A 25,417-nucleotide genomic window follows, 5' to 3' on the forward strand; every position below is an offset into this window, starting at 1 on the left:
TTTACATTTAGTTTTAATATTTTATTTGCACTTTACATGATTGAGTTTCAGCCACATACTGTGCGATAATCAATTAATGGAACCCAAATGATATAGTCTAGCACTTAAATGCTGAGATCCATTTGTTTTCTTTTGATTATATTATGCAGTATACTTGTAAATAATGTAACAATTACAGGTTGGGACAGCTAATGTAAAGAGTAGATGCTTATGGCATATTTGTCAGAAGGTCAGGAATTCTTTTATGAATGGGAGCTTTCCAGTCTGCTTTGCACAAAGGGATTTTTGTCCTGTTCGTGTGGTCTTTGCCTTTAAGGCTGCAGGCCAGGGTTTTCTGGTTATGTATTCACGAGACTGGCTTTCCCCATTCATTTTAATAGTCTAGAAAATCCTAGCCTAGCACACTGGAAGTCCAGCAAGAGCCTAAATACTGCACATTAAGTCATAAGCTCCCTGTTGTTGAAAGAGGTTGGAGTGTTTGAGTGGACTTGCACTTGAATTTCTCAGTATACTGTAGATTTTTTTTCCTATCTGTTGCTTGCTTCCTTTTATATAAATGCCATATTTAGTTTGTTGTAGTTACATTGTTTTATTTTGTCCTTAGTACTGTTCCCTCTATTCTGGGTGCACTTTATGTCTTAGTTATTTGGATAGTTTTGTTGTATCTGTGGTGCTTTTTGTACTGTTGCTTCCAACTTGCTCTGAGAACCATGGCATGTTTTCAGACTTGTTGGTGCATTGATTTGGTAAATGTCCTCGTTTTTGTGATTTGCATAGAAACATTCCTAAAAGCAGAAGCCTGTGAGTTTTTTTTAAATGCAGTAAGTTGTTTTGCACAACTTGAAAAAGGGATTTAATAGCTTCCCAAAGGTCCTTAAAAAATACTGGAGAAGAAAAAATACCAGTTCTTTTGGGGTAAGTGACAGGTCATCAGTTGGACAGTGCTTTCAAACTGGCAAACTGGGCAGGATGGCCCCTTCTCGCTCATTCTCTACGTTAGATGGCTGCAGTGCTAAATAGACAGGAGTGAGTAGAGGTAAAAACAATGACTGCAGATGCTGAAAACCAAATACTGGATTAGTGGTGCTGGAAGAGCACAGCAGTTCAGGCAGCATCCAATGAGCAGCGAAATCGACGTTTCGGGCAAAAGCCCTTCATCAGGATTCCACTAATCCAGTAATAGGAGTGAGTAGAGAACAAAGGGGTTGAGTGGCAATTCATGTTCAGGGACAAAGATGGAAGTTTTGTGAGTGATCCAGAGGGCCAGTGGAAATATGGTTAGAGGTTAGGCGAACAGGATGGCTACAATCAAGAACAACTCGTCAGCTTTACAGAGTACAGCCAGAGGAGATAAGATCAAATTGTGGAGTTAAGCTGTAAATTTTTCAGTCCCATGTTAAAGGAACTTGAGGCTGGTTTGTTACAAACTCTACTTGTTTTTAAAAAAAAATAAAATTTATAATAAGCATAGAATGCTGGATAAACTCAGCAGCTCTGGTAGCATCTGTGAATTAACGTTTCGTGTCCGATATGACTTCTTAAGAACCTCCTATAGAACTGAGTGCCTTTCTTTGCAGCCAAGGGACCTTTTGAATGTGAATGAAATACAAGGGGTTCAGGTTTGATAAATATGTGGCCTTAACATAGAATTCATCCGCTTCCAAACCTCCCCACCACATCCCAGGCTCAGCCCTCCCTCTCCATCCCACCCCCTTCCCATCTATCTGCTTCACTGACCAATCACAGCCACCACCAGTCCCCATCCCACCCATCTTTCCCCCAGCCCCATCTTTCCCTCCCTCCCTTCCCCCCCCCCCCCCCCCATTTACTTTGCAGCCCTCTTCCCTTCCCTCTGTCCTGATGAAAGGTTCTGACCTGAAATGTTAACACCCCTTCTCCTCTGATGCTGCTTGACCTGCTGTGCTTTTTCCAGCTTCACTTTTTATTCCCCATAAATGTAAAGCTGTACTTTGTAAGTGAAAGAAAGCAGGTATGTAATAGCTGGTAGACATAGTTTCCAGTAGCTACTGTATTCTTTTAGTGTATCCACTGGGACAGTAGCTGCATCCCCATATGTCTGTGTTTCTTTTGTATCTCTCCTTAGAGGAGTAATGATTATTGTCAAAAACCAGCATGATCTTCCTGCTATCTGAGGAGAAGCTAATTTGCTACAGAAGGCACTCCCAGTGTTTTGTTCACCACTCGCTCATAACTAATCCACTTTGAGAATTTGACATGCCAGAATTTTTAGTTGATGCAATTATAATTTTGAAAACCTGGTTTCTTCTCTTTTGATCTTTTGGAGAATGTATAAGATCAAAATGGTGATAACGTTATTCACTGCAAATTAAATGGAGCATCTAGGCTATCTATACTATTGATGGTGAAAGAAAGCTTTCGATGCAATAACGAAGTTTGGTTATAATATCTGCTAAGCATTTGTGACAAATGTAATAATCCTGTGGTTTCGATTTTTGTTCACAAAGGTCATTTGTCATTTGAACATATGATATTTTCTTGTCATCACTTTCACTTAATTTTTTAGATGGCATGCGACTCCCTGTTAATAGACATTACTTATGTGTCATTGCAATTTGAAATATGAGAGTCAATGATATATAAATTGTTTAAGTCTTAGAAATGAACAAAATCAGAAAATGCCAGAAATGGGACAGGCAGCATCTGTGGAGAGAAATAAGAAGTGATAGTTCCGCTCACTGATGACCCTTCGGGACTGTATTGGCCCATTGTGGCTGTTTTCTGATGTCTCAGCAACCCCTTGCTGCCAAATTGATGTGAAGTAGTATTTATATGTTACAAAGGTGGATTCCAAAGTTGTGTGAGATCAAGTGATCTTGATGAAATTAGCAAGCTTTGAAGTGTTAATAGCTGGGAACACTGAAACCCACATGCCGTTCTTTGTTGTTCAAGCTCTTAGTTTTTGAAAGAAATTTTATTTAGGTGTCACTGGCCAGGCCAGCATTTGTACCCCAACCCTAATTACCCGGAGGGCAGTTCAGAGTGAACCCACATTGCTATGGGGTCACAATGTAGGCCAGGTAAGGATGTCAGTTTCCTTCCCTAAATGACATTAGTGAACTCGATTGGTTTTTCCAACAATTTCAGCATTGGATTCTCGGTCATCATTCAACACTTAATTCGAGATTTACACTAAGTTCAAATTCTCCCATCTTCCTTGGCAGGATTTGAACCTGGGGGTCCCCGGAAGATTAGCTGAATCTCTGGATTAACAGTTCAGCAATAATACCATTCGACCATCACCCCTCTAGTTAAACCAGAGCTCTAATCTTTGAAGGAAATTATAAAATGGGTCAGTAGTTGGGGTGGAAAATTGGACCTGTTATTTTCTAACTTTTCACAAGTTGAATAACAACTTGCCAGACGACAAGCAACACCAATGTACTGCTCCCTTTACCTCTGGTTGTTTCTTTGTTTGGCTTCCTGCCAGAGTGATCATTTGTGGTCTCTTGTCGTTCTGAAAGGAAAATTTGGACTACGCTCCTTTTTCTTTTAGTGCTGGTCAACAGTTGTTAAAAAGTCATTATTTATTTTATCCTGTACTTTTTAAAAAAAAAACTTTCCACCAAGTCTGTTTTGACTCCTCTTTGTCCAGTACATTGTGGGTAAGGTAACTTGAACTGTGAACAGCTTGTGTTTTGCATTAGTGCTCAAGAGAACCACATAGAGAATTTCTTCATAAAGTATAATTTGTGAGTCAAAGTTTTGTGAAACGTTACGTATATACGATAGTGGCAGAGCACAAGCTGCTTGCAAAAGGCATGGAGATTTTCCACCATCTCTCCAGCAGCTCCTTGCTAACCCCCAAACCCCAATGAGAGGGCAAGGAGGAGGAATTACTGTTACAAGAGAGCCTTATCTCGTCTGTGCATCCTGACATCATTTTGCATTGTTTTGAGTTTGCAATTTTTTAAAATTTGAGATTATACTGAATGTTCTTTTTCTGAAAAAAAAACTCGGCAAAGTTGGAATGATCCTAGTACAGGAAGGATGAGACCCGACTGGCTTCTTTCCAATTTCACTCAACCGCCACAAGCCTTTCCTCACTGCATAGTTGATTCCTGTTCCAGTTTCTGCCTGCAGTACCCTTTCCAACTTTTGAGTAGGTTAGCTGAGTGGGTGTATTCTTAATGTTTCCTCTTTGTGTCTGAGGACCTTTCTTGAAGAAACCTGATTTCTCCCAACCTTTGTGTCTTGTGAGACGCGAGGAAAGCAGAAAAGGAGTGCATCATAAAATAAGTCAAAAATGGAGAGAAAGCAGGGCAGACAAAAAGAGCAAGCTGGTAACGTGATCAGAACGACCAAATGTTTGCAGCAAACTGCCCAGAAAGCCATACAACCCTGTTACAGCAGACGCTGCAAGATGTGTCAGTGTCCACAAGGGGACACCTCCCACCATGTACGTGGCAGGTATTCACGTGACTTGGCCAACGTTGGCCATCTCATACTGTACAGGCCAGGATGCCCAGAGGCATTGTACATTGGTGAGACAGAGTAGAGGCTATAGCAGTGGATGAATGGACACTGCACAACAATCAACAGACAGGAGTGTTCACTCCCAATTGGAGAACACTTCAGTGGTCCGGGACATTTGACCTCCGGGACCTTTGGGTGACCATCCACCAAGCCGGACTTCAGGACAGGCAACAACACAAGGAGGCTGATAGCCAAGTTCGGTACCTATGGGGATGGCCTCAACCGGGACCTTGGGTTCGTGTCACATTACAGCTGACCCCACTGCTCTAAACACATACACACACACACACACACGCTAGGGGTTTATAAGGGAAGGGACATGAAGAATTGATTTAGATTTTGCTGTATCCTTCATTAATTTTTTTTTTGTATAAAAACTTTATTTTAAGGATTGTCGCTCACTTTTATAGTTGAGGATAACCTGTTGGATTTAATTGGGTTTGTGTCTCAGTCAGGGGTCTAATAATGTAAATTTTAAATTATGGATGAGAAATCATGATTTGGCTGTCTCCTAATTCCTGATGCACCTCAAACTCAATAAAATATAACTTGTACAATTGGGCCCTTTATATAATATGAAAATCAACAACAGTTGCAACAAATATAGATAATGCCAGTGTTAGCTGTGGGTCAGTACCATACTTGGCTGCGAAACTGAGAGAGGGTTACCCCTTGCCTTTTTTAAAATTATATAATTGCTTGACAGTCTTTCAGACATGGAGGATTGTGGGCGTAGAGGAGACAGGGAGTGGTGGGGCTGTGGATGGGTGGGAGCTTTAAAATCCAGGTGTTAAAATACAGGAGTGAACATGGTTCACAGGTGACAGGGACATGATGGTGCAAATTAACATACGAACAGGAGTAGGCCATTCAGCCCCTCAAGCCTGGCTGCCATGTAATGCGATTGTGGCTGATCTGTGGTCAAACCCCACGCACATGCTTTTGGCCCATATCCCTTAATATCTTTCTGTAAGAGCTGGATTGTGACGCTTTGAATGCTTCCAGGTTTATAGAGGGAGCAACGTAGGAGTCCACCCTGGAATACATTGAACTATTCAAGCCTAGGGATAACCGGTTCGTTATTGAGGGTCTTGGCAGCCAATGAACAAAGGCAGGTGATGTCACAGAATTCAAAGTGGGCAGCCTCAGCTGTGGCAGGACTATAAAAGGTTCATGGCTCTTCTCAGGATATAACATAAGCTTGAGGTTGCAAGCAGACTGGTTTACTCTTGGACTGTTGCCAGAGAGAGGGATGGAGTTGGAGCAGGAACCAAAAGCAATTGCTTCAATCTCCTCAATATTACACGTAATTTATGCTGATGACATTGTGGATAAGCTGACTGATAATTTAGCAGTGAAGGAATCAAAATTTAGTGCTGAAGTAGACAATGTCACCAACAGGCAGCAGGATTATGAGAAATAGGAAGCAAAGGACAGATCCTTGGAAGAAGTAGCCATTATAGATGCTACTCTGCCTACCGTTACTGGAGGGAATCAGGAAGACCAATCTTAGAGGATATGGTTCAGAACATAGCACCTTTTTGAAAGAAACATAATTAATTATTAATTCCATTAACCAGTCCTTTCCCCACGGATCTGATAAATGTGCTGTATTTCCAATATTCTGTTTATGTCAGTTACTTGTAACAAAGTGGTTTTGGTGTCCAACTCTGGTTTCAATACAATGCCGAAGAATGCTCGAGAGCAACATATGGAATGGAGGTTTAATAAGATTTATACATATTCCCACCAAAGTATGGTGACTTGATGGTATTAATTGGCCATAGTCTAAAACATTGCAACAAATATTGCACTCTGAAATTTGAGGTGAGTTTTGGCCCATGATCCATTTTCTGTCTCCTGTCCAATTCCTAGTTATGTCTCAAAACAGACGAAATGCTCTCGGGTCTCTGCTAATCCTGATTGGGTTTTTAGTTCCATGAGATTGCTCAGACTACAATAAGATTGGAAGAAATAGGAATAGGTTTAGGAGTAGGTCGTTTGGCCCTTCGAGCCTGACACAGCATTCACACCCACTTTTCCTGTGTTTTTCCCATCACCCTCAATTCCCCTATTGAACAAGAATCTGTCTCCGATGACTTCTGCTTTTATATTCATCTTGGGAAAAGGTTAAAGCTGTAATTAATACTTTTATATCTACACTTCTCTCCCTCTACTTCATCAGCTGCCACTGCATCACAACACATTCTCTGACCCAAGACAGCCAAATTGATCTTTCAGTTCTGAAAATAGCACACACCATATGGCTCAATGTTTAAATACTTTTGTTTCTCCCTCGATAAATGTGGGCAGTTCTGGTGTGAATTCTGGATGAGTTTTTCCAAGATTTCAAACTTGCTGCGTTAAGAATGTTGGCATTCGGCCTGCTTCCTGCCAGAGCTTATGGGCCACCTAAAATACTTTCCAAGGCTTCTACTCCTCTCCAGGTCTTGGAAGGTCAGAGGAAACTGGCAACGTGAGGAATCATCCTTTTGGAGCAAACAGTATCAGCCTGTGTGAGAATGGGTAATTGGTAAATGAATGTTTCTGTCATTCACGCTTTTGGGACTCTGGCTGTCTTGCCAGATTCCTGCCTTCAGAGATTGGCAGGAGTGTATCTGGTGGATAAAGAAACATTGATCTTGAGATTGGCTACAATGCTAACACCAATGAGCAGACAGCCCTCTCATTTTGCTGCCAGACTAATAAAAAACAAATACTTCCAAAAATACAGTTTGGACCAAGCAGGGAATTACCAGGTGGAAATTTTATTCTCTTGTAGATCTGTCAACAATTGAATGTGGTCTATAAGGTTGCAAAATCCAAAATGTATTGCTTAGTTAATATTTTCCAGTTATTAAAGATGATCAATGGGAACGAGTACACTGTGGTTTCTCTGTGGCCATTTATTTTTCACCTTTTCAGTAGCTTTTCCCATGCAGATAAGTACATTCTAAGGTTAACATAGAAATGATTAAACCGTGACTGTTTCCTTGTTAAAGATAAATCAAATATTCAGAGCTCAATAAGTTCAATGACATTTACCCAGCCAATGCTATATGTTGATATGCAGTATGCTTGAGTACTGTTACTGGTTGGGTGTCTTAAAACAAATTGGAACATGTGTATACATTAAAAAAAATACAATAATGCATGAATAGAATTTAATTTTCATTGTAGATAGTTAATGCTGTTTGCTGCAAATAGCTTGGTTTTATAGTTAGTTTTGGGCTGTTAGCAATAACTATCTTAGATAATGATGCTCCACGGTTCAGATTCTCTGTTGTTGTTGTTACGTTACTCTTGACCACCTGTAAGTCTATGGAATAGTTCTTCATCCAGGGTCTCATTTTGATCCTTGGAACGTGTGGACAGAAAAATATAGCCTCCAATGTATTCATGAACAATCTTGCAGTCTGCATTTAGACAGGTGAGTGCTATTGCCACACTTTGATCAAATTCAATTTCAACCTGAAAATAAAAATGACGGATTATTCGCATACTTGAGATCACGCTGCAATAATCCTTTAAAGATGCATTTTTAGAACATAAGTAGGTTCTGTAGCTCTCCAGCAGATGGCACTATCTCCTAGCGTTAAGAATTTTGCAATACTTGCCGTCACTGAGGAAATGTGGCTGCTCCTAGTTATAGAATCATAGATTCCCTATGGTGTGAAAGTAGGCTATTCCGCCCATCAAGTCCACACTGACCTCTTCCCTGCCTTATCCCTGTAACCCTGCATTTCCCCGGCCTATCCACCTCGATACTATGAGCAATTTAGCATATTTTGCAAAAAACATGAATTTTAATCCTCCACAGATTTGATTTTAAGATAGTGTAAATTCAAGTTAAAGCATAAAATCTGAATGGAAACTGAGTTATGTAAAGATTGTATAACTAGGAATCTCACAGTCATTACGTGAAAGGACACAAAAACCTACTCTTCGAAGAGTAACCCACCCGGACCCATTTCCCTCTGACTAATGCACTAACAATATGGGCAATTTAGCATAGCCAATTCACGTAACCTGCACACCTTTGGACTGTGGGTGGAAACCAAAGCACCCAGAGGAAACCCATGCTGACAAAGTGCAAACTCTACATGGTCACCTGAGGCTGGAATCTAACCTGGGATGCTGGTGCTGTGAGGCAGCAGTGCTAACCACTGAGCCACCGTGCTGCTTCTCAAGGATCTTGGATGGCTTCTTGAACTATTCAAATGTTTTATCAGACGGAGCCAATGCTGTTTCAAAATCATCCACATTTTGTAGAACTTCAGAAATATCTGTAGTGCTTAAAAGTTCTGAATTCTGTTTCTTAATGTCTACAAAAAAAAATTACAACCTGGAAGTGTGATTTATCCCTAAATGTCATGCTGCAGTGAGAGTTATATTTTCGAATGTAAATTAAAACAGATTTGCAGAGATAGCAGCTTATGTGATGCTCTTGTTCCCTGAGCTTCAAGTACTTCCTAAAACTATCTTTTTTCAGATGGCTCGATCAATGTTTGCTCCCCAATCCAAACTGCCCTTGCCTCCCATTACTTTTTCTTTCCATTGACAGATTTAAAAGTGTCATTCATGAAGAGGCAGGCAGTAAAGTATGTTGGATTTATATGGAAAACATGAACTTTTAAAATACATCTATGTAAAACATAGCTCAAAAAGACGACGGAGGAGGAGGACTGTACAAAATACTCTAATTTTGATCAGTTAAAACTCAAAATGTTTTTGTACAGAGTGAACAATAGGAAAAAAAAGAGTTCCTGTTCTCCCAAAGCTCTTGTACATATTCTACTGCTTGGAGACAGAATAGTATCAATAACTTAATGATAGGTAGTCTTTGCACTGGTTTGTTCTGTAATAAATGAGCTGTCCTTTTATTTTTGAAACTGAGAGATTATAGGGTAACTTGTAACTTGCCTGTCTGATTTCCCAGTTGACCTTCCATTGTTTAATGTTGCTGTATCTCCATGTTATGATAGGATCTCTCGTGGCCATATCTATTCTTATTAATCGGTTGTAGGAAACACCTAACAGTTCATCTTTCTTGGTTCCTCTGAATCTGTAAAAAGGTGATGTTGGGAAACAGTTGAATTTAAATAAGGGCCACAGTTTTTGTTTTAAAACTCTAATATAAGTGACATTTTTAATAGCAGGAAGATAATAACAAACATAAAGACACCGCAGTTAAACCTCTTTCTTGGCAACAGATTGTCTAAATGTTTTGTTTTAAGGCATAACCCTGTTATTTGTGGACCGAGGATACATTACAATAGTACTCTGGAAGGAGTTCAACATTTAATGAGACCAAAATGAGTAGATTTAGATAGGGATTATTGTTTGTGTATGGAAAGAATCGCAAGGAATCCTGATTAACATCCGTCTCGCATGAGCTGAAATTTCCTTTCGCACAACATTGGAAAATCTGAAGGAATTCTTGCCAGTTTTGGCAAGTGCATGCCTGCTGCTGGATTTTGACGTCATCAGTTTGTCAGAAGCTGATTGGGCTGAAGCAGATGTGCATCCTCAACGTTTGTTGCCACCTTCTAAATTAAATGTGGATTCAAAAATCACATTTTGTATTCTGTATAATCTGTACAAAGTAAATTTTCATGCAAACAAATTTGATTATGTGCTCATACAGCATTGTTTTCCAGCTTTTTCTCTTCTAAGAGAATGCTTGCTGGAGAGTCTACATAACGTCTGGTGTAAAGTGTGACAGTAAAAAGGTAATTGCAAATACTTTGGATTACTACTTCTATTCACTGCAGACCTAACAGTTCAAATTTCTTATCAAATTAGGTCTAAGTCTGGCTTTGTAAACTGTGCTTGTGTCAACACATAAGGAATTGGGAGGTCCTAAGTTTTTAACAAGGTGATAACAGAGTCTTTCTGAATCAATGAGAAATGAAGAGATGAGTGATTTTCCTCATCTGATCTATCTTGTCATTATTTTTAAAAAGTACAATGACTTTGTTTTTGAAACTTCATGTCAGTTCATCCTACTGTTTCGCACCAATCTTCTGCCCTGTTCCCCAACAATTACTTTTGACTGTATCTTTTAGTTTCTCCCAAGACTTGTTCTTTGTATCAATTTCCTGTTCTTTACGCTTACGGTTATTTTCTCTTCCTGCCTCTCCACTGTCCGACATCCTACAATTGATGTCCTTGCACTGTGTCCTCATTTTTCCATTTCAAGCGCTTTGAGGGGTCCAGGTATATCACGAGTTGTTGATTATTTTTGAGATCAGTTGCGAGAATTAAGTTTTAAAACAAAAACCACTCAAATGTTTTCACCATAGAGATTTATCACAGACGGTTTTGGAAATATTAATATAACTATGTAGAGATTTTTGTACACTTTCATGTTTGAACACCTATATAGTAATACAGTAGAGTTCCTGTACCTCATTATAGAGAGCTTAGTAGGACTCCATAGTTAGTTGGTGCCCACAGTTCTTCCCGATGTCCAACAGGTTTATTTAAAATCACAAGCTTTAGTTGTGCTGCTCCTTTGTCAGATGAAGTTCACCTTCACTCACCTGACAAAGGAGCAGTACTCTAGAAGCTTGTGTGTCATGTGACTTCTGACTACAGCTGTTCTAGTAGTGGGTTTCCAGTCCCCTCTGTTATAGTGAGGCAATAAGCAAAAACCATAGACTTTCTTCCAATCTTTTAAAGGTCAGTAAAGATACCGGCTGACAGGTACATTGAGTATAGGAGTTGGGATTTGGTATGCTTTATTGGTCACAGTATTGAGTCTACGAGTTGAGAGGTCATGTTGTGGCTGTACAGGATATTGGTTTGGCCACTTTTGCAATATTGCGTGCAATTCTGGTCTCCTTCTGATCGGAAGGATGTTGTGAAACTTGAAAGGGTTCAGAAAAGATTTACAAGGATGTTGCCAGGGTTGGAAGATTTGAGCTATAGGGAGAGGTTCAATAGGCTGGGGCTGTCTTCCCTGGAGCGTCGGAAGCTGAGGGGTGACATAATAGAGGTTTATAAAATCATGACGGGCATGGATAGGGTAAATAGAAAAAGTCTCTTCCCCGGGGTGGGGCAAGTCCAGAACTAGAGGGCAGAGCTTTGGGGTGAGAGGAGAAAGATTTAAAAGAGACCTGAGGGTGATATGTGTATGGAATGAGCTGCCAATAGAAGTGGTGGAGGCTAGTATATTTGCAATATCTAAAAGGTATCTGGATGGGTATGTGAATAGGAAGGGTTTGGAGGGATATGGGTCGGGTGCTGGCAGGTGGGACTAGATTGGGTTGGGATATCTGGTCAGCATGGACAAGTTGGACCGAATGGTCTGTTTCCGTGCTGTGCATCTCTGACTCTAAGACTCTGTTGTGTATCTCTGCATTCGTGGAAGATGGACTGTTGACAGACAAACAATTCATAAGCAGTATATGAAGGGGAACAATTAAAGTATTGGACAATGTGGAGTAAAATATATAATTGAGGTGAATTGTCCACAGCGTACTAGAAATTTTGATAAATATATTTAAATCCATCTCCATGTTTTTAGAAATTATTTTGCTTAATTCATTGAAAAGCTTGCATCATTAATTCATTTACCTTCTTATTCTTAAATTGAACAATTATCGTGAAGTAGGGAAATTACGTTTGATTTAACATTTTTCCTGCATGAAAGTAATTTAATTTGTGAACATTTAAATCAAACTTTATTTCAACTATATTTGGGTTTTGTAACTTTTTAAAAATGTTTTTGCCTCACCTACGTGTAGTTTTGTACAAATATGCAAACTTTAATAAAAGTGATATCTTCACTAATAAACAACATTCACTGAATCACTGGGAAGGGCCTGAATAATTCAGACTGATTAGTCACCAATTCTGTCGGTGGTAATTGTATTTCTAGGAATACAACTTTAAAAACAATTTTAGTGATTAAAGTATGTGTATAAAAATAAGAAAGCTTGCCTTTGAGTCATTTATATTTGAGTTTTAATGTGAATGTCAGTTTGCCCTGCCAATACAAACCAATACAATATTCTTAAATGTCACTAACCTGACCAAAAAATAAGAAACTCCAAAGTCTGGCAGTAACTGCCAGGCTTGGATGAACCGCATCTTGGCTTCTACCAGGGTCATCTGGGCAACATTTTGGTGCGCTTCCAGGATGCGTGTTGTCAACTGTAAACCAAATATCCAAGAGAGAATTTAATGTAGTACAGCTATTGCAACAAGTACAATTACTTCAATGTGCCCAAGCTTTTTCTTTGACGCACCTGTACATATATATCGTGTGTGTATATGTACAGATGCTCAATCCACTTGTGTATAGAAGTACAGACTTGAGTACAGACTTGAATACAACCTTGGAAGAACAGTGGGCAGACTGAAGAGCAGTCACTCGTTAGCGCTGTTGTGGGGAATATCACCAGCTTCAGAGTCAGAGTCGGGGTTCAACCACAGAGTTTATTGTACAAGGAAATACTGGAGCTCCAGGGAGAGAGAGACACCAACAGCTCAACAGTCAGCTACAATTCCTCTCTCAACCTGGAGCACATCAAGATACTTTTATACATTTAGTGATATAAGAAGTCACTGATGAGGTTATTGACTCTGAACATACTTTGTTTGTTGTAAACATTATAGAATCGTTGATAGTTTTGATGCAATCATTGTCAGTTCCAGCGCAGCCTTTGTTAATTTCAGCACCGTCATTGTCAGTTTCAATGTCTGTGCGGAAATCTATTGCTCTAGTAATGGGCAGTAATCGTCCTTCCTGAGAAGGACGAATACTGCAGCCCTGGCTATTAGCACTTTGTATTGAGTCCGTATCAAACAGGCAGCATTTCTATCAAAGGTGTTGGCTTTCTATCAAAGGTGTTGGCTGGACCCAGACACTTTGGGCAGTATACTCTACTCATGTACATTCCGTCCCCCACCTGCCTTAAACGAATCAACTAGGTTGTGAGTGCATTGTGCTAGCATTCTGGTGGCCCCAGGCAGTGTCTGTGTTTGCTCGGTGGTCCGGCGGCCATCTTGTGTGTCCGAGTGCCTAGTGTCACCCAGTTCCATGCCATCTCCCACTTCAGTGCCTACTTCACCACCCACAATAATTTAACAATTTACCATGGGCAAGGAGTTGATCATAAATCTGAGCATAGGTAATAAAATTATTTAGCATAAATAAGTTACAGCAATTTGATCTTTAGATTGTTCTCTTATGGATCCATTGCCAACTTTGCTCCTGGTAATCTATACAACAATGCAAGAGTGAGAAAAGAGACAGGTACACACAAATCTGTACCCTTTTTTTTAAACCAATACTATCAGAAATTAGTGTCAGGCTACAGAGAGGCTGATACCCATTCTAAATGGTTAGACCTATGTAACATCTATAGCCTCTTCGTGCTGTTCCTCCATGACTTCACATTTACTTTTTAAATCTGAGCATTCATTCTGATGGAGTTAAAAATGCTGTAGTGCACTAGTGGAAGTACTGAATGCAGCCATGGTAACAGGAAATATTAATTGGCACAGAAGAAGCAGGAATGATCTAATGTATTCTATACATTATAATGGAATATACTGGACACTAATAAAATTCCCATGGCTAAGTTACAGATATGCTTTCTTTCGGTCCTTTTTCTGCATCTTTTTCCTCCCCTCACCTATTCCTCTTCTGTCTGTTGAAGGTGCCGAGGGTGATGGGTAGTGTTTTGCAACAATCTGGTCAGGTATATTTATTAATGACTTTGAGAGAACAGAGCATTGCATATCCAAGTTTGCAGGTGACTGTTAAGGTAGGAAGGGCATTAAGTACTGTGGATCAGTGTAGCAAAGTTATAATGACACGTGGTCAGATTAAATGAGTTGAAATAACTATGTAATTAGAATTCACAGTGGGCATGTGTGTGCATACTTTGAACCCAGGCTGAATGGAATATTTCAAAATGCAAAGTAGAAACAGGATTTGGGTGCACACAAGTACATAAATCATTAAACACTAGTGGACGGGAACCAAACATAATCAAAAAGGCTAACTGAAACCTGATATTTAATCTTAAGGGGCTGAGAAACAATAAGGGAGGAGTTGCATTGTAACAGAGTCTAGCCTTAGTCATTACCTCATCTGGATTCTTGATCAAACGTGGACCCACTTTTTGCGAAGAATATAATTAATAATCTTGAAGAGGTGCAGGTTAAAGACAGCATGATGTTAAAAAAAATCTTAGCTTGCCAATCTTCTATAGCCAAGAAATGATAAGGGTTTGGGGGAAATGAATGATCGCGTTGTTTGGAATGTTAAAATATGATGGGGCAGAACAAGGAGACGTAATCTTAAAATGAGAGCTAGGCCAGTCAGGAACAAAATCAATAAATACTTATTCCTCACATAAGGTGTCGCAGAACTATGGGATTCTCCTTCAAGTAGTCTGTTGGAGCTTTCAAGACAGATTTTTGTTATTATGAAATTGATGTCCTGATTGGTTAAAGTCTAACAATGATATACTCCACACAGACGGTCACCTGACGTTGGAATTGAACCGAGGAACCTGGTGCTGTGAGGCAGCAGTGCTAACCACTGAGCCACCGTGCCGCCCTGTTTGCAGGCTGATTCTGAAATAAAAACTAATGTGAGCATTCAATCTTTTAATGTCGAATTTTATACATTATGGACCAAAGTATTTTCATTTCATCCCTAGTAATCTGATTTGCATGGGGGAAGAAAAAGTGAAATGTAGAATTGTATCAGTCAGAAACCCATACCTGTTTAGTTTTTAACTTTTTCAAGTATTTTCGTGACACCAATGATTCTGGATTCACATCCAGGGCATTTGAGTCCTGTATCACCTGAGGCACAGAATTCACGTTCTTCATCTTTAAGAAAGATTGAATGTCATGCACCTCTGTGGGGTATGAGCTGTCAGCCATAGTCTTCCCTTTTGAAGCCAGTTTGCAAGCAGCCATCCATTTAGCATATTGTGTTTCCTGCAGTCAACCATCAATGCTTGGTGTTAATATAAAACCATTTAAAATAGCTAGAAACATAAAGTCAGCTTGGCTAACAAATCTAATGCAGAGCCAGGGAACCACTTGAAAAAGACCATTCAGTTTGTCCATCTGACCCCTGTTTTGGGGCTATGTCCATTAGCATCTCAATCCATTTTTATGTCCCTCAAGCTGATATGTAGATGCTCCTTGATAGATGAAGAGTCTGCTCCTGTTGATTTTTACAATGTTTTTAGCAAGACTTCAACTGGATTCAAGGCACTAATTAGTACCATACCTAATGTATGCTAACACGAAGTAAAATAGCAAGGAAAGGTCAATGATATCGTTGATTTTTATAATTTAAAAAAAATAAGTACCCAAGTAATGGTTCCTTTATGGATGATACAATATCATTCCTTCCAATGCTGTCTAAATTTGGGCTATGTTAAGTAACCCTGTTGTTTACTTTTTTTTTAATAGCTCATAGGGAATTGGGATTGTTCCAGTGAACTCGAAGTGGTTAAAGTAGTACCATTATTTAACAGGGCAGCAATTTGGAAATAGGAAACTATAGGTCTACGAGTTAGTTTGTTATTGGAAGTTGTTAGAAAGGACTATTGGAAATTGGAGTTTTCTGAAGCTGAATTCTTTTAGTGTTCCATATTAAGTGTTTCCTGGTAGCATGAAACCTCGTTTAGCGGTTGCAGTAATAAGTAGCCTTCTCCAAACAAATCCCTAGCATATGAAAACAAAGCAAAGGTTACACGAATCACCACTCTCATTGGAGATTTATTGGGCCCAGAGCATTGGAGGGAGGGAGAGAGAAAGGAGGAGAGGAGTGAGGGAGGGAGGAACAGAAGGAGATGGAGTTCAAGGGAATGAGCCACCGTCATCTTGAGAGAAAACCAGTACCATCAAAGGCTAAGTGAAACCTGGGATGAGCATCCTGCTACTTCAAATCCTAAGGTCCACTACCTTTGATTCTCCATTCTACAGTTGGCTTCGGGATTGGTAAGACACATCCATCTGTCTCAGGTCATATATCCTTTGTCTAATTAAATAAAGCATTGCATCTGAACTGCTGCTTCGGAACATATTTTGATAAACCCTCTGAAAATTCCTTACTAATAATGGTCAACTGTTTATATTAGGTAACTGTGATTGTGAACCCCGCAAAAGGACAACTTGAGCTATGAACATTGTGATACAGTGAGTATCATCAGACATTTCTGAAAAAGAAAGTTGTGCCTAACCAACTTGCTTGAGATTATTGGGAAAGTAGCTAAGGAGGTAAAATACTAAATGTATTTACTTGGACTTTAGGAAAGTTTTGATAAGTTGTTGCTAACCTGAATTGGACAGCAAATTAGTCGTGTTCCCTTGAGTAAGTAAGTGGATATGTGTGGGGAGATCAGTAACAGTAGTGGTGCTCTTTGGTGGGTCTATGTTGGGAATGCTGCTCATCATTAATTGCATTAGTGACCAAGACAAATTTGTAATGGGGAGACCTATGCTGGGGATGGAACCCTAAATATGAAGTAAAGACTTAATCTAATAAAATATAATAGGAGAATGGGTCTGCATCCTGCAAAAGTCCCTTGATGTGGATAAATGTAACATTACGCACATAGACAGGGCTAACATTATGCATGCATAGGTATTTTCTAATTACCCTGTTCAGTAATGTTATTACACATTTCTGGATTAAATGAGACTAAAACAACTGTATAGGCCACACAATTCGCGATATTGCTCCAATTATCCACAACCCTCTTATGAGAAATTTCCTGACATAGTTTTGTTTTCTGCTTGGATAGATTATGTAATGCCTTTTCCCTATTTGATATAAATTGCTCAAGCAGAATTAATTTGATCACTTCAAAACTTTAATCACTTCAATCCTGTCTTCCCAAAGACCCACTTTGCTGACTGTCAGATGGCTAAGGGCTATTAAACTAGAGTTAAATCTAGTGACCTTACGTAAATCTTCCACAGATCATCTACGTCACCACCCACAAAACTGAATGCAGTCCTAACTAAAATCTTATACAAGAACAAAGTGGCTTGATTAGTTTTGATCTGAGTTGTATTTTGTGTAATTCTGAGGCCCCTTTGCTATTTATGAAACTTCAATTCTATCATGCACAGTATGTGGATACGTGGTCAGAGCTGTTGTAGTGCAGTGGTCATGTCCCTATCTCTGAACAGTGTCTTTCTAGATTTGTCATCCCAAATCATTAGAATCCCTACAGGTGTGGAAACAGGCCCCTCAAGTCCACACTGACTTTCCAAAGAACATCCCTGTAATCCTGACCTTTACCATGGCTAACCCACCAAATCTACACATCCCTGGACACTCTGAGCAATTTAGTATTGCCAATTCACCTAACCTACACATCTTTGGACTGTGGGAGGAAACCGGAGCACCCGGAGGAAACCCACGCAGACAGGGGGAGAATGTACAAACTCCGCCCAAGGATGGAATCGGACCTGGGTCCCTGGTGCTGTGAGGCATCAGTGCTAACCACTGAGCCACTGTGTTGCCCCTTGGTGAGGTTCTTATTAAAACAAAGAGTTATATATTCAGTGAAGTATGCTAATAAGCTAAGTCACTTAATCACTCCAAATTAGAATCTTGCTTAACCAAGGCCAGTTAATTCCCTAATCCCTCTCAAAATCTGAATGATAATTCCCTGTCGTTGCCATAGAGTGCTGAGAAATGTTTTCACATGCGCCAAAGCAAAACCTCGCAAGTGTTAATTCCTGTGAATCTATAAAACTTACAGTAGAAGACTTACATTGTGACATTTTATGTATACTTCATTCATGCCATCAGCCACAGGAATCAGCAACTTGATCCCAAATTTCTGTCCTGCTACGTTCACATCTGGCATAACTTCACATCCTGTATTAGGCAAGGTTTCAAGGAAAATAGTTAAGTGAGACTTGAAATGTGACAGATAAATTGAATAAAGGGTTTTCAAGTATGCTTGTGTGTGTTTTAGGAGCATGTGTATTAAAGCCTGTGGTGTTTCTTGGATTCACTCTTAACCCCAGACTAATCCCTTACATTCTGAGATACTGCGGTGTTACACATTTTGTAAATTACCACTCTTATTAAAGACAAACTGGTACTGATATAGGTAACAAAGCAGCTTTCTTATTAGGGAGTTTTTTTGTGTGAAATTGGTCCACTACAGATGGAAAATTGTCGGTTCTGGGTATCCCAGTAACTCCCAATGGGCAACCCATATTGCCTGCAGCAGAAAATTAACCCCAATTTCTCCGGAGGAAATTAATTTAGTTTTTGGCACGTTCTAAATGGTTTTTTTGAAGATTCTGTGTGGAAACCACGGTGACGAGGCTTCCAAAGAGATCTGAGAAGATGGTGGATCGTGGGGGAGCAGCAATGACGATGTAAAGCATTTTGGGAAATGCTGAGGTCCAGAATACTGCTATACAAATGCAATATTCTTTACTTCAGTGAAACCTGATTAGCAGACTAAGTTAGCCTTATAAACCATGCAACAATTCTCTTGGTGCTCTGCCAAATCACACCCCTCCACCCCACAATACATACTGTTTTCTGAACCTCTCCCTCCATTTTTGAAGCCATCTTAAGGCAAATGTATAAGATAATTTTCAATGTTGAATATTAGAATTTTTTTCTTTCTTCTCAGAAGCTCAGTTTCATCCAAATGTTATTTGCTAATGTAGAGGAAGAAAAGTGTATATTATACAAGCCACAATTTTCTGTAACTTTTTTCCAATAGATTCCTACTCATCTTCCGATTTAGAATTACTTGCATCCAACTTTAAAATTCAATTATTTAATAAATCAGAATCTTAGTTGATATGCAGAGAGACATTATATTTAATATTCACATTTATGCAAAAAGTTATTTCATTCTGCGATCTAAAGTTTAATTAAAATTGTTGATAAACAACATATTATTTGAGACTTCCACGAACAAATTTGATCTTATTGAGGTGTGTGTTTTAAATATTTTTGCCAAATTTCTAGGTACCTAATAAATGAGGCATCATAATAACGACACTGTTGTGCAACCTATGACATACAGCAGAACAAGGTAATATGGTGGAATACAACTACTAGTGTCTGGCAAATCAGTGACACCTGCACTTGTGACAATTTGCAGAGGGATCCTAATACAGATATGCACTTTGTAGAACTGCGTACTGTTTCTTACATAATGGAATTTACTATTTTGTAGAAAGTCACGGTTATGTTTGAATTTGAATGCAAAAAAATGTGGGAAATGGTATACACACCTAAGGGAAGGCTGCTTTTACATGAATGCCAGCCCTCTAAGCTGGGGGGGGGGCGTCTAAATCGGAGTGGGAGATGGAGGGGTTAAAGGAATTTACATATGGAAAGTGGAAATATTGCCAAATGGATGGAAAACCTCCAATTGTTTCAGTTCAATGTTTAATTTGGTCTAATTGTGTTTCATTGTAGCTTTTATTACGGAAAATAAATTACCTCGTCAATTTGATATTGAATCAGAGTAAATTTTGTTTTTATTCGTTCATGGGATGTTGGTGCCACTGGCAGGGCGATCATTTATTATCCATCTGAGGGGAGTTCAGTGTCAACCACATTGCTGTGGGTCTGGAGTTACATGTCAGCGAGACCAAGGGAAGGACAGCAGCTTTCCTTCCCTGAAAGGCATTAGTGAACGAGATGGGTTTTTAATGATAATTAATACTGCTTACAAGGTCTCCATTAGGCTAGCTTTTCACTCCAGAATTTTATAAATTCAAATTTCACTACGTGTAATGATGGGATTCCAACGACCACAATGCCACTATCATCTTGTTAAAACATTAGATTTGTAACTTAAGTTTTGGAATTTAGAACACGTTACCTGGCTTTTTTAAGCGATGTTTAATCTGCAGCAACTTAAACTCTGTTTCTTACCCCTCAGGTTTAATTTTTCAATTGGTTCTCCTTGAGATGCTTCCTTATTCTTGAAGTAAGATAAGCAGGTGTCTTTAAAAATAAAGTAGTATTGCTTGTAGGCTTTCAGCGTCAGTTTTTTGGGTCTGAAATGCGAAACGTATTTTGAGGTCTACATTCAAAAAAAGTTTAAATTGCTCAGAGTCGTTTTTTCAGTTTGAAAGCAGTCAGATAGCAGGGAAACAGATCCTTCAGTCCAACTCGTCCATGCAGACCAAGTTTCCCAACTATTCCCACTTGCCTGTGTTTGGCCCGTATCTCTCTTAAACCTTTCCTATTCATGTAGCTATTCAATTTTTTTTTAAAAAGCTGTAACTATACCTGCATCTACCACTTCCTCTGACAGTTCACTCCACATACAAAACACCCTTTCTGTGTGAAAAAGTTGCCCCTCAGATCTTCAATCTTCCTCCACTCACCTTAAATCTATGCCACCTAGTTTTGAACTCTCCCCACCCGAGGGAAGTTTACTTGCAATTAATCCTCTTTAATACAATAATGTGGTATCTGTGGATGATGAAGATCTGAAACAAAAACGGAAATTTCTGGAGAAACTCAGCAGGTCCGGCAATGAAGAGAAAGTAGACTTAACTTTTAGGGTCCAGTGACCCTTCTTTAGGAGCATTCTGAAGAACTTGAAACATTAACTCTATTTCTCTCCACAGATGCTGCTGGACCTGCTGAGTTTCTCATGCAATTTCTGTTTTTGTATTGTATCTCCATATTTGGTGAGTTTAATTCTGAAACAAGCTTTCACATGATGGAGTGGTATATAGCCACTCCAGCATCTGTGAAACAAAACTCAGAAATCGATTCATTTCAAGTTAAATATTGCAATATATCTATTCAAATGGGTCTACCTCTTGCATGTAGGACCTCATAGTCATGGATACATTTTCTCCTTAGATATTCAAAATATCTCTCTTCTTATATGGTAGTAAATACAAATAATTTAAGAAAGACAAAGAACTGCGGATGCTGGAGATCTGAACCAAGAACAGAAATTGCTGAAGAAACTCAGCAGGTCTGGCAGCATCTGTGGGAAGAAAGCAGAGTTAAGGTTTCAAGCTCAATGCCTCTTTATCTGTTCTGATGAAGAGTGACTGGATTAGAAATGTTAACTCTGCTATCTTCCCAAAATCATTTTACTTCTGGAAAACAAACGCTGCCAAGAAAACCATCAGGTTGAGTTTACCGGAAACAAAGTCCACAATAAGAGAAAACCTTGTATGCAAGACCGCTTCCAATTGATGGTACTGTCAGATGGGATCAGCTTCTGAAAATAAAAGCCAAATGGTCATATTGCCACATGAAGGAACTTCCAGCCCTCTATTTTTGGTGGGCCTGCACCACGTCTACTCAGGCTGTAGTGCAAGGGAGAAACAGAACCTCCATGCTGAGGTTGAGGCCAGGCAGACCCATTGGCAGTGGTATCACAGGCCATGGAATGTCTATCAAGGTGAGCTCCATCCTGGAATGGCTACTAGGGCTTACCTGGTAATGTCGCAAGCAAAATATCAACGGGCAGTGGCCTTCAAATCAGTTCTTGAGCGGCTCAGTCATAGAGACTCCCAGCACAGGACAAGGCCCTTCAGCCTATTAAGTCTGCACATTGAAGATGAGCACCTAGCCATTCCAATCCCATCTTCCAGTGCTTTGTCCGTAGCCTTGTTTGCCTTGGCATCCCATGTGCACATCTAAATACTGATGGGTGCCCCTACCGAATGGCCATGCCAGTAAGCTTTGTATTGCTGGTAGGAAGACGGAGCTCACCCCCATATTGTCAGTCCTTCAGTCTCTTAATTATCTCTAGGGGGCCGGGAAAATTAAAAACATACATCGTTCTTCCAAAATTAGTCACGTATGAAAGCCACTGTCATTCTTTCAACCATCCCTTTGTCTCCCTGTCGTTCTCCCTCTCTCTCTCTTCCTGTCTATCCGCTCACTCCTTCCCAACCACCCAGCCCATGTCTTCACCTTTTCCTAGCTATTATCAGTTCTTAGGAAAGGTCACTAGATTCAAAATGTAATCTCTGCTTTCTCTGTATGGATACTGCAGGACCTGCTGAGTTTCTCCAGCAATTTATTTTTGGTTTAGATGTCCACCATCCAGTTCTGTTTTATTTTAATGTATGAAAACTACATATTAATATAAGACCTAATAATGCTTATTTAAATGTTTATATCCTGAAAACAACCCTCTATAAGTGTCACTCCTTATAATTATTTGGAATTCATACAAAACACTGATTTTTATTGGTGATAATATACAGCTGAACTGACATTACAGAAATACAGTGACGCTATAATTCAAGAATTCTTTTACTAACCTGAAGATGTTTAGGTAATCTGCTAATTTTGGGATGTCTGTGATGTCCTCCTAGAGAAAAAAAAGAGCAAGTAATCTGTCATAATATTAATCTCAATAACTTTTACATTTTTGGAGAAAGAGAAAATGCTAAAAACAAACAGTGGTTCTCTCAAAAAGCTGAGGAGCATGGACGCTGGAAGTCTGAACGAAAAAGAGAAGCTGCTGGAAAAATCTAGCAGGTCAGCTAATACCTCGAGAGAGAGAGAGAGAGAGAGAGAGACTCAGAGTTAAACATTTCAGGTTGATGGTCTTTCCAATCATGAGAATTGAAAGGTCACTGACCTGAAACATTATCTCTTGCTTATCCCTTAACAATGGCTGTATTTGATTCAACACAGAATTATTTGGAACATACATTCAATTCTGGTCTCCCAGCTATAGGAAAGATGTTGGGAAATGTGAAAGGTTTACAAGGAAGTTGTCGGCGTTGGAGGGTTTGATCTATAGGGAGAGGCTGAACAGGCTGGGACTATCCTTGAAGTTTATAAAATCATGAGGGGGAATAGTGAATAGAGTCATAGAGATGTACAGCATGGATACAGACCCTTCAGTCCAACTCGTCCACGCCGACCAGATATCCTAACCTATTCTAGTTCCATTTGCCAGCACCTGGCCCATCTCCCTCTAAACCCTTCCTATTCATATACCCATCCAGATGCCTTTTAAATGCTGTAATTATACCAGCCTCCACCACTTCCTCTGACAACTCATTTCAGACACACACCACCCTGTGTGAAAATGTTGTCCCTTAGTTCCCTTTTAAGTCTTTCCCCTCTTACCCTAAACCTATGCCATCTAGTTCTGGACTCGCCACCCCAGGAAAAAGACCTTGTCTGTTTATTCTATCCATGCCCCTTATGATTTTATAAACTCTATAAGGTTGCCCCTCAGCTTCCAATGCTCCAGCTGCAACCTATTCAGCCTCTATTGCTCAAATCCTCCAACCCTGGCACCATCCTTGTACGTCTTTTCTGAACCCTTTCAAGTTTCACAACATCCTTCCAATAGGAAGGAGACCAGAATTGCACTTTTCCCAGGGTAGGTGAGTCTAAAACTAGAGGGCGTAAGTTTAAAGTAAGAGGAGAAAGATTTAAAAGAGACCTAAGGCCTAACGTTTTTATGCAGAGGCTGTTGTGTGTGTGGAATGAGTTGCCAGAGGAAGTGGTAGATGCGGGTACAGTTACAGTTTTTAACAGGCATCTGGATGCATACATAAATAGGAAGGGTTTAGAGGGATATTGGTCAAATGGGACTGGGTTGATTTGGGATATCTGGTCAGCATAGGCAAGTTGAACCGAAGAGTCTGTTTGGTCTGTTTCAGTGCTGTGCAAATCTGCATCAGCCCTCCTCAGCATCCCACTCAGACTCAGACCCCCAGTCTATTCCTGTAAACCTGTAAGGCAATTCCACCTGTGCTGCACATCCCTGGAGACAATAGGCAATTTAGCATGGCCAATCCATCTAACCTATGCATCTTTGGATTGTGGCAGGAAACTGGAGCACCAGGAGGAAATCCACACAAACGCAGGCAGACCATCGCCTGAGAATGAAATCAAACCCTGGTCCATGGCACTGAGAGGTAGCATGTGCTAACCACTGAGCCACCATGCTGCCCCACAAATATAGATAGATTAATTTCTTTAATTGTTCAGTAAAATAACAGCTGCAATTTTCCAGGGAATTTAGTGGGGCGTGGCTGTGGGCTCTGTTGTTGGAAACACCACAAATTCATTAAGTGACCACACTTCAAAAAGCTGCCTCATTGATTGTAAGCATCTTTGGGACATTCTAAGCTTGTGAAAAATGCTATGTAAATGAGAGTGTCTCTTTCTTAACGCACACATCCCTGAACAGTAAGGGCAATTTTAGCATTGCCAATCGACCTGACCTGACCTGCACATCTTTGGACTGTGGGAGGATACCAGAGCACCTGGAGGAAACCCACGCAGACACGGAGAATGTGCAAACTCCACACAGTCACCCGAGGCTGGAATCGAACGCAGTTCCCTGGCACTGTGAGGCAGCAGTACTAACCAGTGAGCCACCGTGCCACCCCAATTACTCATCTTGGGTAAGAGCAAATGTAAGAAAAAGTCACAGTTGAAGACCACTGTAACACACTGAATAGCAGCAAGGCCCTGAGAGTCACAATGCAGCCTTGATACCAAGGGCAACATTAGACTAGTTCTGAAGAAGAGTCACTGAACTCAAAACGTTAATTCTGCTTTCTCTCCACAGATGCTATCAGACCTTAGGTTCAAGAGTAGCAAAAGTCTGATAGAATAAGAGTATTTAAAACTGACCTGCAAATGAGTGAGAAATCTTTGAGAGGAAATACACCTTCTGGACCAAATATTACGTTCAATACCTTCAGATTGGGATCTCACTCCCATTCCTTCCCTTTCTTTGAGCTTTATTTGTTACATTCTCTGTCACCCCATGTCCTCTCTCCCCACTCCAGTGGGACTGACTGTTCTTTCCAGGAGAAAGTGAGGACTGCAGATCAGAGTCAAGAGTGTGGTGCTGGAAAAGCACAGCAGGGAAGGTAGCATCCGAGGAGCAGGAGAGTCGACCTTCCG

General features: G+C 40.0%; 1 protein-coding gene across 2 annotated transcripts in view; it reads right to left on the reverse strand.

Moving 5' to 3' along the window:
* Nucleotides 1-7,244: 7,244 nt before the first annotated feature.
* Nucleotides 7,245-25,417, reverse strand: part of fermt1 (FERM domain containing kindlin 1) — an 86,710-nt gene continuing 68,537 nt past the window's right edge. For both annotated transcript variants that reach the window (XM_072581456.1, XM_072581455.1), the window contains 7 exons: nucleotides 22,798-22,847; nucleotides 20,429-20,553; nucleotides 18,285-18,391; nucleotides 15,262-15,483; nucleotides 12,551-12,675; nucleotides 9,439-9,580; nucleotides 7,245-7,986 (listed from right to left, as the gene is read on the reverse strand). In XM_072581456.1, the coding sequence (XP_072437557.1) occupies nucleotides 7,813-7,986; nucleotides 9,439-9,580; nucleotides 12,551-12,675; nucleotides 15,262-15,483; nucleotides 18,285-18,391; nucleotides 20,429-20,553; nucleotides 22,798-22,847 (945 nt within the window). In that variant the 3' untranslated portion in view covers nucleotides 7,245-7,812. The remainder of the gene's footprint in view (nucleotides 7,987-9,438; nucleotides 9,581-12,550; nucleotides 12,676-15,261; nucleotides 15,484-18,284; nucleotides 18,392-20,428; nucleotides 20,554-22,797; nucleotides 22,848-25,417) is intronic.

This window comes from Chiloscyllium punctatum, chromosome 11 (assembly GCF_047496795.1).
Source record: "Chiloscyllium punctatum isolate Juve2018m chromosome 11, sChiPun1.3, whole genome shotgun sequence".
Taxonomy (NCBI): domain Eukaryota; kingdom Metazoa; phylum Chordata; class Chondrichthyes; order Orectolobiformes; family Hemiscylliidae; genus Chiloscyllium; species Chiloscyllium punctatum.